We start from the raw sequence: 14,892 nt of genomic DNA on the forward strand, positions 1-14,892 counted from the left end.
AACTGAACCATGCCACTCCTCTGCCATCCAGGATGGGGGAGGAGAGGTGCGCACAAGCCGGGGGAAAGAGGGTGATGTTTCATGTGGGGGAGGAAGAGGCAAGGGGTGCACAGGAGCCACATGGTATTGCCCCTTGCAGCCAGAGGAAGAGGGCTGGGCTAGCCGTGGCCTCAGGCCAGCCCAACCCCGAGTGGCTGGAGGGGAGAGAGCCAGGCCAGCCTCGATCTGGCCCAAACCACCCCCAGCGGCTGGGAGAGAGCTAGGGCTGCCTACCCTTGGAGAGGGGGGTTGGCAAGCAGGGAGCACCACCCCCTAGTATATTATGCATTATAAAAGAAAGATAGAAATAAGGGGTCATGAAATACCTTTGATAATGAACAGCAGCTTATCACTTGGGAAACTTAAAGACAGACAAAACCAAACACTAGAAATCTGCTCTAAGTAAAGACACTTCTGGAGGTTTGCCACAACAGTACTCAGTAGATTCTGTCACTATGTACTTGCAGGATTCTATGAAAGCTATTCAAGGCCCATTAACAAATTCTGTAAATTACAATAAGTAAAGTCATCACCAGTGCTATAATGATTTAAATTATATTTACGAGTACAATTAAGATACACAATCCGATTTTGTACCAAAAAGATGACAGACTGAAGTTATCCTTAAAAGTCTTGCTACATCTTAGCTACTGTAGAGATGGCAGTTGTGGTTCCATTGTCAGAGTTGAACTAAGTGCACTTATATTTTCAAAGTGAAACATTTTTTGACAAATTGGTAGAGTAGATTAAAAAAAGATTAAGATTACAAGACTCATTATTAAATGAGTCATAGCTACAACACTACATAGTGTCCTTTCACCTAGAAACAAAAATGTAATATTAAGGGATCAATTCTACAATTAGCCCAGGGAAAGATTTACAGCATGTTCAGAGTTGCATATTTATACTCTCTCCAAGTCAGACAGACAACAGATCACTCCGTTTTTTAAATCAGTCTTCACTCACCTTTCTTGTGTGGACTGAACTGCCCATAAGTAACAGCAATTGCGTGGATCATTTTCAGGTTCTTGAAAAGTAACAGCATAGACAGGTATCCTCCCACCTTCTAGTTGAAAGTGGTATCTAAAACAAAATAGGAAAAAAATTAGACATCTGACATTTATCATTCCCAGTGTTCCAATCCGCACTTCAAAAGCCAAAACATTTTCTCATGCCAAAAATACTTAACTTAAAAAACACACACACACTTATTTTAATTTTAGAGAACATTTTTAATAATTTCAGAAGCTAAGCAATTGGGCAATATAACCACAAATAAAATTTAATGTAAATAAGTACACTATTATAAATATTTGGACTACTCACACCTGTGTTTTGACCTGGGTGGTTGAAGTTAAATGAGCAGCCTAAATGAATAGTTGGGGGAAAAAGTTTGCTCAAAACACAACAATAGCCAAAAGAGCGAACAAGTAGTTGAGCTATTTTTAGGACTTTTACCTCTTGCCTACACCAGAAGTTTTCCAAAAAAGCTATATAATGTATTTAATCTATCTATATAAAATAAATTTAAACTTTCCTCAGATTTATTTGAATTGGAAAGACCAACACCAATGAGTCTTCTAATCCAGTGGTTTTCAACAATTCCAGACTATTGTACCCCCTTTCAAGAGTCTGACTTAAGTCTCAGGTGGCAGGGATTCAACCTGAACCCCATCACCTAGGGCTGAAGCAAGTAACTTAGCTTTGTGAGGCCCTCTGTGGTTCGGAGTAGGGATGTAATAATGTAGTCAATTAACTGATTAATTGATAAGCAAAAGCTTATCAGTTAATGCTATAGACTACAAACATTTCCTGCCCCCCTTCCAGCCAATGAATTTTTTAGTAGACTGGCCAGCTGCCGGGCTCAGACCTGGCTCATGTTGTGTCCGGAACCTACCCCTGCTGTGACACTGCATTTAAAGTGTATTAGGAGCCAGATAGACAGGCAGCCCAGCTCAGTTCTGGCTTGCGCCAGGTCATAGAATCACAGAATCGTAGAACTGAAAGAGATCTCAGAAGGTCATCAGCCCCCTGCTCTAGGCAGGACCAATTCCAACTAAATCAACCCAGCCAGGGCTTTGTCAAGCCGAGACTTAAACACCTCTAGGGATGGAGACTCCACTACTTCCCTAAGTAACCCATTCCAGTGCTTCACCACCCTCCTAGTGAAATAGATTTTCCTAATATCCAACCTGGACCTCTCCCACCACAACTTGAGACCATTGCTCCTTGTTCTGCCATCTGTCACTACTGAGAACAGCCTCTCTCCATCCTCTTTGGAACCTCCCTTCAGGAAGTTGAAGGCTGCTATCAAATCCCTCCTCACTCTTCGCTTCTGCAGACTAAACAGACCCAAGTCCCTCAGCCTCTCCTCATAAGTCATATGCTCCAGCCCCCTAATCATTTTGGTTGCCCTCCGCTGGACCCTCTCCAATGCATCCACATCCTTTTTGCAGTGGGGGGCCCAGAACTGGACACAATACTCCAGATGTGGCCTCACCAAAGCCGAATAAAGGGGAATAATGACATCTCTGGATCTGCTGGCAATGCTCCTCTTAATGCAACCTAATATGCCATTAGCCTTCTTGGCTACAAGGGCACACTGTTGACTCATATCCAGCTTCTCATCCACTGTAACCCCCAGGTCCTTTTCTGCAGAACTATTACTTAACGGGTTGGTCCCCAGCTTGTAACTATGCTTGGGATTCTTCCGTCCCAAGTGCAGGACTCTACACTTGTCCTTGTTGAACCTCATCAGATTTCTTGTGGCCCAATCCTCCACTTTGTCTAAGTCCTTCTGGACCCTATCTCCGCCCTCAAGCGTATCTACCTCTCCCCCCAGCTTAGTGTCATCCGCAAACTTGCTGAGGGTGCAATCCATCCCCTCATCCAGATCATTAATAAAGATATTGAACAAAACCGGTCCTAGAACCGAACCTTGGGGCACTCCGCTAGAAACCGACCGCCATCCTGACATCGAGCCATTGATCACTACCCGCTGGGCCTGGCCTTCTAGCCATCTTTCTATCCATCTTACCGTCCATTTATCCAATCCACATTCCCTTAACACAGTCCCCTCCCTCGGTTGGACAGGGGCTGCTGCCAGCCTGTGCTGCTGCCTCTGTATTAGAGGCAGTAGCACAGCACAGGGTGACAGGTAGCTGGTCTGCAAGGGGAGCTGGTTTTTAAACTGGCTCTCTTCACAGACCATCACCTGCCTGGCACCTCGCACTGTTGCCTCTGTATCAGAAGCAGCAGCATCGAATGGCAGGGAGCTCCTCAGGAGTGGGGCCAGAGTGCACTAGTTGCCAGTCCCACCCCCAGGGACTACAGAATAGTTAAGTAACCAATAAGAATCCATGAGATTGTCTATTCAATTAACCAATATTTAACATCTCTAGAGTGGAGCCCAAAGCAATTTCCCCGACTGCCACCTCATAATGCCAACTCTGCACTTGCAACCCTACTATGCCCATCCCATAATCTCAGGTTGAGAAACAATGATATTTATACTGCCTATAGAGCAGTATAAACAAGTCATTATCTAGATGACATTTTAATGTGCACTGACTTCACCAGTGCTTTTTATGTAGCCTGTTGTAAAGCACTAGGCAAATATCTAGATGAGCTGGCATACCCCCGAAGACCTCTTCATACCCCCAGTAGAGAACCACTGTTGTAATCTATCAAATGCATTGCAGTAGCACCATTGCATTTTCTCTCCATTGACATGTCCAGTAGAAATGTCCAGCTCTGAACATCTACAACAACAGAATAACTTGTTCTAACTCGGGTATGGGCAATAAGCAGCCAAGAGAGGGGACACAGTTTGTGAGGGCCCTTAGCAGGCTGCTGGACATTTTTATTTACCTGCGCATGCACAAGTATGGCTACTCGCAGTTCCCATGGGCTGCGCTTTGTCTTTCCCAGCCAAAGGGAACTGCAGGAAACAGAAATCTAATACTGTATTTTAATTATAGACTCTAAAATATTTGCTGTCTCCTTCCCCATGTTTCTATTGCCCACAAGTTTGACTGCCATACTCCTTGTTCTATTCTTCAAGGTCTTGGCAAACATGTGGGATCCACTTTATATCAAGGGAGTATTATTCAGTAAAGAAAAACCAATTACTCATCCATTAACACCGAAAAGCATAAATGCTATATACTAATTACATATTTTATAAGCCAATAACAGTGTTCCCTCTAATTTTTCCCATCATGGAGTGGAATGAATTTTCTTAAGCGCACCAATACAGAAGTGATGTTGGTGAACATAGAATTCATGTGGTGGGAGTAGGGCCAAGGGGTTTTGAGTGTGGGAAGGGGTTCAAGCCTGGGACAGAAGGCTGGAGTGCAAGGACTCTGTCTGGGGTGCAGGTTCCAGCTGGGATTGCAAGCTAAAGATTGGGGCTGGGTTGAAGCATTTGGGGTGAAGGAGGGTGCTCTAAGGATACTGCAAGGAAAGATGACTCCCTGCTGGGAGGGAAAGGCACCTTTCCTAGCCATGACAGCTCTGAGGCTGCAGGATAGGTGCTCCTCTCCTGACCCAGGAGCGTTCCATCTGGGCTAGGTTGGAAAGGGGGAAGGACCACTCAGGCCGGGGGAAAGATGCCAGGTTTAAGCTGTCTCTCCCCTGGAAGACTGGAGGCCAGGCCCAGGCTAGTTTGGAGCAGCCTTCCTCCCTGCCTTGGGCAGATGCCTTGAGCACCTGCAAGGTGCTAACTACAGGGCCGTGTAGCTTTCAGGGAACTTACACTAACAGGGAGGATGTAACCCACATTCCTATAGAAAGAGAATGTAACATAGAACCGCATCCATACAACTAGAACCCATGGCCCACTCTGTAAGCATCCAGATTTCATTGTTACATCCCTTTAATTGTATCAGATGAGAGTCGGGAGTAGTGATCAAACCATCTCAAATCTCAGTCAAGACTAGAATGTGGGAAAGGCTATTTTTCAGGCACACATGAGCTGTTGGCTGTTTCAATCTGTCCCATTGGTCTCATCTGTCTCATCCAAGATTTTAAGGAGTTAGAGATATTGCTAGCAGAGTTATGAAATTAACATTTTAATTTTGTAAGGAAACCCACAAGAGTGAGAGGTTCTTGATAAAAATCAATGTGTCTTCTAAATTTCTTTTATACAGTGAAAAATTAAACTACTTCGCTTTAATTTTACACAAAGCAGTTCTCATGTTCTAGTCCTAAAATTCCTTAATTTCCTTAATTTGCAGATGAAGCAATTAAAGGAACCAGTTAATGGAAAGAGGAAATACCAACTAAAACCTTTCAAAGATTGATCTAGAACTGGATTCTAAAGGTTTTGACACTGTATTCAAGAATTTCAACACTTAGCATTGAAACACTGAATGGATCGTGTGCACATTCCCATTTAATCCATCTCAGTGAAATTAAGTGAGTTCCCCAACCCCAGATATTGACACACACATAAAAGCACACTTACTCCTTCTTTAAGGTTTTCATATTCCACAGTGAAAGATAGCCATCTGAAAATCCCACAACCAGCTGATTGCTCCTGCTTATGTAGCATAGAGTTGTTACAGCTGTTCCTGATGGGCTTGATAACTGGAAACAGAGATGTCGTCCCTCTCTGGTCACAGCTTCTCTTACTTGTGGAATTTCAGCAGGAATCCCAGTGACCACTTCTAGGTCTACACACACACACACAACGTAAGAGGTTACAACATTATTCAGTTTTTTCAGGATAGATGTTAAGAGCTTAGCATTATGCTATATACAGTAAGAGCTTTTTTATCCAGCATGTTGGAGGAATAGAAGTGCCAGTAAGTGAAAAATTTGTGTTAAGAGGAAGGGAGTTTGGGCTTGGGAGGGGATGAAGGCCCCAGGAGGAAGTTAGAGTATGAGAGGGGGTTCGGAGCAGAGGGTTGGGGCCCAGGAGACGTATCAGGGTTCCACTTCAGGGGGGCTCATATTGGGCAGCTCACTGCAAACAGCAACCTATGCCTTCAGCTTCTGGAGTAAGCATAGTTAGGCCTCCCCATTGCCCACTGGGAACTGAGGCTAGCACCTACAGGCAAAGACAACATGCAGAGCTACCTAGCTGTGCCTCCACCAAGAGCAACAGGGACAGGTTGGTGCTTTCAAGGAACTGCCGGAGGTAAGCAACCCTCAGATCCAGCATCATGAAGCCTCTCCTGTGCTCCAACCCCCCACACCAATCCGCCTCCCACACTCAATACCCTCCCAGAGCCCACATCCCAGCACTACAAACCCCTTGTAGCCATTTCACCACTTAAGAATGGTAGGGTCATGTCACCATTTTCAAGGAAAGGCAGGCAGGGAGCCTCTCTTCCTGGCACCAACCACGTAAGATACACTTTTTCCAGGATTAGAAATGCCCGTTTATAGAATTTTGCTGCTGGTACAGGGCTGAATGACAGCGTTTATTGTATTAGGGTACGTCTAGACTACATGCCTCTGGCCACAGAGGCATGTAGATTAGGCTACCAGACATAGTAAAATGAAGCGGCGATTTAAATAATCGCCGCTTCATTTAAATTTACATGGCTGCCGCGCTGAGCTGACAAACAGCTGATCAGCTGTTTGTCAGCTCAGCACGGCAGCCATGTAAATGTAAATCAAGCCGCAATCATTTAAATCGCCGCTTCATTTTACTATGTCTGGTAGCCTAATCTACATGCCTCTGGCGACAGAGGCATGTAGTCTAGACGTACCCTTAGATAATACCCTACTCTGTGTCAAATATGCAGTTTATGCAGTATTTTCAATTAACATTTATACTTCCAAGTTCATTTTAAGATCACAGGAATTATCTAACTGGATTAGACCAGTGATCCATCTAGATCAGTACTCTGTTTCAGATACTTTAAAGAAAGGTGCAAAAATCCACATTATAGACAGTTATGAAATAGACTGGTTCACAGTGGAAGTTTCTTTCTAGGCGCTGTCAGTCAGTGGTTTACTTATGCCTTGAAACACAAGAATTTATTTATTTATATAAACTTGGGATGTAAGAGTTTAACCAATAAGCATCATCTTACCGTTAAATGTTTCTGCCCTGCAAATGTATCAGCTCTAGTTGCCAGCCCCGCTCCTGGGAAGCTGACTGCCTCCCCACGTGGTGGGCTCTGTGGGGGCACTTCTCACAATCCTTCCCCTCCCTTGTGCCATCCAGCCATAGATCCCCCAAAAGGGTTATTGTTTATAAACCTTTTTTACATCCCTAACCCAAACTATGAAGCCACTAAGAAATCTGTGTAATAATGGAACATTGGATGCAACTGAGAAATTCTACACATTCAAATGCAAGTTTATTTGATTTTTAAATTAGAATGGTTTATAATGTTTGTCTCCTTTCCCCCAAATTTCCATGCAGAGTCAGATTCATTTAAATCAAGTGTTTTTAAATACTATTACTTAAAATTAAGTACAGGATCATATTTATACATTTAAGGGTCCTTCTTCCATTGAAATCAAAGACAACCTTACACCAACTTTGTAATGTAGAACAGGCTATACATAAGAATTTAAGAACCTAAATTCACCATTTTTTTAAAATGTTTAGGCCTTAGGAACCGAGAATTAAAATTATCTTTCAAAGAATGGATTAGCACATCAGCTAAGAATTCATGGTATCAAGTAGTCTTCTAATATTAGCCGAACAGATCTTTAAGACAAAGGATGTTTGTTTTATCAAATAGGAAAAATGGAGCGCACATTACTCAATCAGGAAATTTGTTTAAATCTAAAAATGATAATTTACCTGATGCCTCGATTTCATTCTGGCTACATGACAAATCATCCAAACAAAGGTCAATCAGCAGGATATGACCAACATCTGTAACCACAGCTGCCACACCAAAAAGCCATCGCAGACTCTGGTGCAAATGCTGAGTGCTGACACTGGCTCCCCCATGATTAATTATGGGTTCAATAGCAGTTACCTAGAAGAAAACTGTATGTTAATTTTTAAGCAATGTGGCAAACTAAACAAAGTTTTGCAATGCAGTACAAGGCAAAAGTTGGCATATTAGAAATATAATTATTACACACTTGTACATAAGATTCAAAAGTAAAGTAAAGCAGCCTCTGTCTGCAGTGAGCATGGGCCTGCCACAGGCAGAGGCTGTTTTGTGGCAGCAGCCCCGGTCTGCAGGGGGACTGAGCTCCCAAGAGACCGAGGCTATTCTGCATCCTGCAGAACATCCCGCAGAGCTTGGACCCCACCACCCATGCCATTGCCTCTGTATCAGAGGCACCAGCGTAGGGCAGCAGGCAGCCATCCATACTGGCTGATAGCCCCGCCTCTGGGGACTATCGAATAGTCATCTGCTAAGATTTCATGCAGTTACATGACTACTCAATTGCACGATACCTAACCTATTATAAACCTTACTGATTCAGTCCTGGTGGCAGACATAAAAAGAATAGAAGCATAGCAAACATCCTACTGCAGAACCCCCTTTCTGCAAATGCAACTTCTGGGGTTCCCCCCCTTTATGTAGCTTATTTCTTTAACATCTGGCGGCAAATAAAAATCCTTTTTTGCTTTAACATATAATATTGTTAGTACTTTTCTAGTTTCAACTTCACTGTTCCATGTAGGAGCTTCTGAAACTGTATTTTTTTCCACTATAGTTCACCCTGAGGTTTCATGTTTTCCTATGTCATTGCTAACTCATATTCCAGAAGCAAGCAGACAAAAGGAATATTCCTCTGCTCACTGCATCCAAATGTTATTCTTCTGCTTCTGTGCAAATTGGAAAAGTTTGTGAAAATATGTTCAAAGCAACCATTTAAATGTGCTAAACCTGTGTATCATCAATGTGGCCCACGTTTTAGATTCTACTACAACACTTTTTAAAGTGTGAATGATGTTCTAATATTTTCAGTTTTTCACTAAATCACGCACAGAAGGCTCTCGTACAAAAGCTGAATACCTCTAGGCACACCTTTTTTGTTTATTTTGCTAATTTGGTTTTAAATTCACTTCCTGGGAAAGATTATTACTTTTCATATGAAATCAGAATGCACTTTTATGCTAAATTAAAGTTAGGTGTTAACAGTTTGACAACTTGGCCCAGAGATCTCAAGTTAGTTAAATTATGCCAGTTATACTAAATTCAAAAAAGGTATGACAATTTTTATTAGCTAAGAATCCTAGCCCATAATTTCAAGAGTTCGTTAATGGGAAAGATCAGAGAAAATGAATTATAGAAAATGAAAGTTGAAATGTAATCTAAGTTTTATTATAAAATACGGCCAGCATTAAATCATGTTAAATGTATTAATTACAAAACTTACTCACATCAGGCTACAAAGCTTAATATAATAGCTTAAATATAATAATAATAAAAATGTATAGCAAATTAGTGAAAGACTGAACACACATTAAATAATTAATTATTTGTCTACATGAAATTTTATTTGCTTCTCTAAGTTCCTAGTCACAGTCAGGGTATTCTACCCCAATTCATGGAATGCTTCTAATTCAGGGGTGGACAATAATTTTTGATGGGGGGGAGGGGATGACTCCAAGATTTTGGGAAGTGGTCAAAGGCCTTACCTTTCTATGGATGAGGTGCAGGATCTGGGACAGAGGTTGGGTGCAGAAGGAAGGTGGGGGTAAGGGACTAGGGTGCCGGAGAGGGTATTGAGTCTGAGAGGAAGTTTGTGTGAATGAGGGGAATCCGGGGCAGGGGCTTGGGGTGCAGGGTTCAGAAGGAGGTATGGGTGCAGGTGAGGATTCTGGCCTGCGGGAGGGATGTAGGAAGGGGTGCAAAGTCTGGGAGGGAGTTGTGACCTAGAGAAGGACAGGAGGGGAGGTGCTGAGGAGGTTTGGATGGTGACCAGAGGCAGGCTGTGGCTGGGAGGCACTTACCGGGGTGTCTCCCAGGCACTGTGGGAAGAGGAGGATTTGTGTGCTGCCCCCCCAGGTAAAATTTGTGCCCAAGAGTCCCAGCGGTGCCACCTCTCCATCAGATGGCCCACGGGTGGGATCCAGCAGCTTGGCAAGCTGGATCCAGCCCGCAAGCTATATCTTGCCCACCCCTATTCTAATTCCTGATTAAACTAACCTGATTCTAACAGAAAGAATGGAAAAGAAGAAAATTAAAGCTATAGTCAAATGTTTATAAAAATGCATACTGCTTATTCTGATCTTCCTTAGACATATAAGAAATGTATCCCACATAACATAATTCCATACAGAACACAAGGATATCAATAGTGAAAAATCCAGATAAACCTTTGCGCCTTCTCTCTGAAGTTTCCAATCTTTTACCACTTAACAGCCAGACTGTCCCATAAATAGCTTTGTGCTTTTGCTGCACAATTTTCAATACATGGGGAATATTCCATAATATAATTCAGTCGCTCTTAACTTTAGCAAACCAAGGAACCCCATTTTGATTTAATATTTTTCAGGGACCCCCTCCCTCCACTCCTAGGCTCCACCCCATTAACTCTACCCCATCTCCTCCCTTTGTTGCTCATTCTCCCCAACTTCACTCACTTTCCCTAGGCTGGAGCAGAGTGTTGTAGAAGGGTGAGGGATCCAGCTGTGAGGTGGGGTAAGAAATGAGAGGTTTGGGGCCAAGGAGGAAGCTCTGGTCTGGGGCAGAGGGTTGGGAGCGTGTGGGTTTTAGAAGGGAGTTTGGGTGCAAGAGGGGACTCTGGCCTGGGACAAGGGATGTGGCACAGGAGAAAGTGTGGAGTACCAACCGTGGTTACCTCAGCTCCTGGAAGCAGGTGTCAGGTCCCTTCAACATCCCCTAAGTACCTGGGTGGCCAAGGAAACTCTACTTGCTGCCCTTGTACCTGCAGGTGCCACCCCCACAGATCCCAGTGGTCATGGTTGTGGGTCAATGGGACCTGTGGAGCCAGTACATGGGCAAGGGTAACATATGGTGCCTCCGGGGTCGCCCCTGTCCCAGGGGCTGCCACAGGGACCTGGCAGCTACTCCCAGGAGCCGTGTGGAACCAAGACAGGTAGGGAACCTGCCATAGGCTTGGGCCATGGGAGGCCACGGAAAGGCGGGTAGAAGGGGAGAAGTTGATCAGTAAGGCCTGCAGACTCCCTGAAGTTCACTCATGGACCCCCAAGAGTCCACAGTCTCCCGTTTGTGAAACACAGGTACAATCCACATTCAGTATTCTATTCTCTTTAAAAATTCCTCCTGAAAACTCACCTCTGCCATGATATCTACGAAACTCTACTTGCAATTCATGGCTAGGCAAGTGATGACCTATGACCAACTCTCTTCCCTTCCCTTCCCTCCCCTACTTCCTTAGTCATACTAACTTATCCATGGCTTACCCAACCTGGATTTCAATTAATCTTCTTTGAAAAACACAAAATATATAACAAAGCTATGCCATTTATTTTCTTATATGTTATGCGCCATCCTCTTTCATTTTTTATTCAGAGCAGAAAAAGGTCTTGGTTAGTCCAGCACAACAGGACTAATTTCCAATGGGACCTTTTCGTGCTATTGTAATTTAAATGCTTACTAGTACAGAGATAACACTTAAGAATTAAAAAAAAAAAAATCCACAAAGGATAAGACTAACTGCTGGGAAAGGGAAGCAGAAAGAGAAGTCATTGTGAAGGTGATTCCAATTGCTCCAGACACTAAGGTGATTAGAGTGCTTCTCTTAATGGATTTAGAGACTGTCTGCATCAGGGCATGTGAGCAAAATATAACCCATGGGCTGGATTCAGCCCGACAAGCCACAAGATCCAGCCCACAGACGCAGCAGGAAGCCTCAGACAAGCTCCCTGCTAGCCCCGCACGCCTCCTCCCTCTCCCCAGCATTCTGTTCAGAAAAGTGGCTGCCAGCTGTTTCTCTTTCACAGCCGTGGGGCAGGAGTGTGTGGGAGAAGGAGGCTTTATGCACTGCCTCTGCCCCCAGCATAATCCCATTAGCCAGTTTCTGGCCTATAGGAGCTGCCTGTTTGAAGAACAGGCAGCACATTAAGCACCACTCTCCACTCCTCTCAGGCTTATTCACAGACGCACATGGCCCATGCAGCCTGTGCAGGAGTGGAGCAGGCAGGGAAGCTGCCTGAGAAGCGTGCTGGGCTACTGGTCAGGAGTCATGAAGGTAAGTCTCCCAGTCAGATCTTGCCTCTGGCACCTTAGCCCCTCCCTTCTGTAGGCTGTGCTTCTGGTGATGGTAATCAATTATGTATATATGTTAATTACACAAATTTGTATGTTTATTTGATAATGTTAAATGATATTTCTAGGCTGTTTGTGAAAAACAACATGGAGTCTGTATACCAGGTGACCTAAGGACAGGGAGGGGCCCTCCACCTCAGAGTGGTACAGAAGAACCAGCACAGACCAGAATTTCCTGCCTTTTTCTTGTTTACCCCAGAACTGATCCCCGCTGAGGGGTCACATGGTAAAAAGAATACCTCAGGGGTTTCCCGTCCTAAAGGTTTTATAAATCCAGACGCAGGCCATGGGGTGTGCTGTCCATCTGAGTGGCAGTGTTCTCTCTCTCTCCTGAGACCACCAAGGGATCTGATCCAGCTGCAAGCCAGTCAGAGGAATAAAAGAGGGTACCCCACCCACTGTCTCCAACCACACAAGTGTCACCTGCCTGCCATCCTCTTCAGGATTCCTGTACCACCAGCAAGGGACTCCCCAGCGTTCCTCCCTGAGGGCTCTCAATCAGCCCAAAGGCTGCAGGTCTTGAACACCACGCCTCTGGCTCAGCCACTCCAGTCCAGAAGAGTAAAGTAACCATTTGTATTTGGGGTAGAACTTACCAATTATTTTCACGCAGTCCAGTTGGGACATTATGGGTTTTACTGTTCACTTGCACTGTTTTGTTAAAGGATATTAGTTTGCGTCGGGTTTCTCCACTGCTTTTTCCTTACTACTGTATAAAATCCCTAATACAGTTTTTGTTTTCACCTTTAATTAGAGTCTGTTTTCCTTTATCGGCCTAATTCACAGGTGATAGACCCTGAGGGAGGGGGCGGATCTGTTCTCTTTTGATGGGGGTTTCATTATCAGGCCATATTTGAGTGTTATCCAGGCCCCAGGAGTAACACTTCCCCCCTCCACCCCACAACCCAAACCCTATGCTCCTCTCCTGAACCCACAGCCCCTCCCAGAATCTGCACTCCTATCTCCTGCCCAAGGTCACAACCCCCTCATGTCCAAACCCCTGTACTCCCTCCTGTATGCTAGCCCCTGTTCCCAGGACATAACCCAATCCTGCCCTAGGTCACAACCGAAACCTGTGCACCCCAGTCCACTGCCCTATGTCACAACCCAAACCCCTCCCTACTCCCCAATCCAGTGCCACAGATGCCAAGCGCCTCCTTCACCCTAACTCCCTCCCAGACCCCACACCCCAATCCCTTACCCCAGGCTCCCTTCTACACCCGGCCTCCACCCCAGATCCGGCACCTCCTCCATTAATATCATGGAAGAGTGTGGCCTTTGACTGCTTTCCAAAATCTTGGGAGTGGTCCCCCATCAAAAATTTTTGCCCACCCCAGTGTATATTAAGAAAGTTTTCATAGTTGTACTTACATTGTTTTAATAACAGTTTGCACTAATGATAAAAAAAAGTGATGGCAGGTATACTATCTGCTAGTGAAAGCTTTATGAATATAGACAAAACCAGTGAGATGGGTACCCATGCATGAAACATGCCAATGCAATGGAGAAGGAACTGTTACTTGAACACCTCAAAAGATCTCTACACTTCCAACAGAACAGGTTTATATAACTAATGGGTTCTTTGCCTGGTAAAGTTTATCCTCCCCATTCCTTACTAGGGATGTGATAGTGTAAATCATTCCTAAGCAGCATGTCCAGTTTTGGGTGCCAACACTCCAGTTGAGGCATCAACAGTGCCACACAAACAATTTGATACAATACTCCTTTTTACATGCCCCAGAATTATACTGCCCCCTTTTTTTTTTATAAAGGAATCACTCTGCTAGCTCATACTCAATGCATGATCCACTATAACCCCCAGATCCTTTTCTGCAGTACTACTGCCTAGATAGTTATTCCCCAATTTGCATTTGATTTTTCTTTCCTGGATATAGTACTTCACACTTGTCTTTACTGAATATCATCTGGTTGATTTCAGACCAAATATCCAATTTAATCAAAGTCATTTTTAAGTCCTGTCCTTCAAAGTGCTGGCAAAACCTACCAGCTTGAAGTCATACTGAATAATGCACCAGCTAGGAAACCTATAGTATCTTGTTCTGTAGCACATGTGAATTTCTTTTAAAAAGTTTTCAGCATTAGTTAAGAGACAGCGGGGACCTTCCAACTCCAGTTCTGATATTAAGACTATGTACACTGCATACTCTAGCTGTTTTTTGAAAACATCAGTATAAAACCTACTTTGAAACAGAATTCTATGGTATACCACAGAACAGAAGATTTGCTTTTAGATTAAAAGTACATACCCTTCCTGGAAGAACAACTGCTTTAACGACTCTCGATATTCCAAGGTCATACAGACAGAGAACACTCCCTTCTGCTTCTTCCAATCCCAGTAGTAGTCCAGTTCTTTTCTGCCAGGAAAATTCCTTCACCACAAGGACAGTAGGAAGTTGCTCATTTACTCCATTGAAACGATATGCAGACAGCCGCTCTCCCGTGACAGAGTTTACCACCTCAAGCTGAGGACCACATGATAACCACGCCAGCCCATTTCTCCCTAAACAGAAGTGGGGGAAAGTTTATGTAGGAATGATAAACATAGAAGGACTCATTTGAAATTATAAGCTATTACAATATGATGTCAGGATGAGTTCACCCATTATTGTTTAGCGAGGCACGTACAGAGTTTTAAATTATCACT

General features: G+C 44.0%; 1 protein-coding gene across 2 annotated transcripts in view; it reads right to left on the bottom strand.

The window, feature by feature from the left end:
* The window catches only part of AHCTF1 (AT-hook containing transcription factor 1), an 88,985-nt gene that overhangs the window by 53,576 nt on the left and 20,517 nt on the right, over positions 1 to 14,892 (bottom strand). For both annotated transcript variants that reach the window (XM_075924913.2, XM_075924914.2), the window contains exons 3-6: positions 14,495 to 14,748; positions 7,808 to 7,988; positions 5,507 to 5,714; positions 1,006 to 1,122 (exon numbers count right to left, since the gene is read on the bottom strand). In XM_075924913.2, the coding sequence (XP_075781028.2) occupies positions 1,006 to 1,122; positions 5,507 to 5,714; positions 7,808 to 7,988; positions 14,495 to 14,748 (760 nt within the window). The remainder of the gene's footprint in view (positions 1 to 1,005; positions 1,123 to 5,506; positions 5,715 to 7,807; positions 7,989 to 14,494; positions 14,749 to 14,892) is intronic.

This window comes from Pelodiscus sinensis, chromosome 3, assembly GCF_052426305.1.
Source record: "Pelodiscus sinensis isolate ZL-2025 chromosome 3, ASM5242630v1, whole genome shotgun sequence".
Classification (NCBI taxonomy): domain Eukaryota; kingdom Metazoa; phylum Chordata; order Testudines; family Trionychidae; genus Pelodiscus; species Pelodiscus sinensis.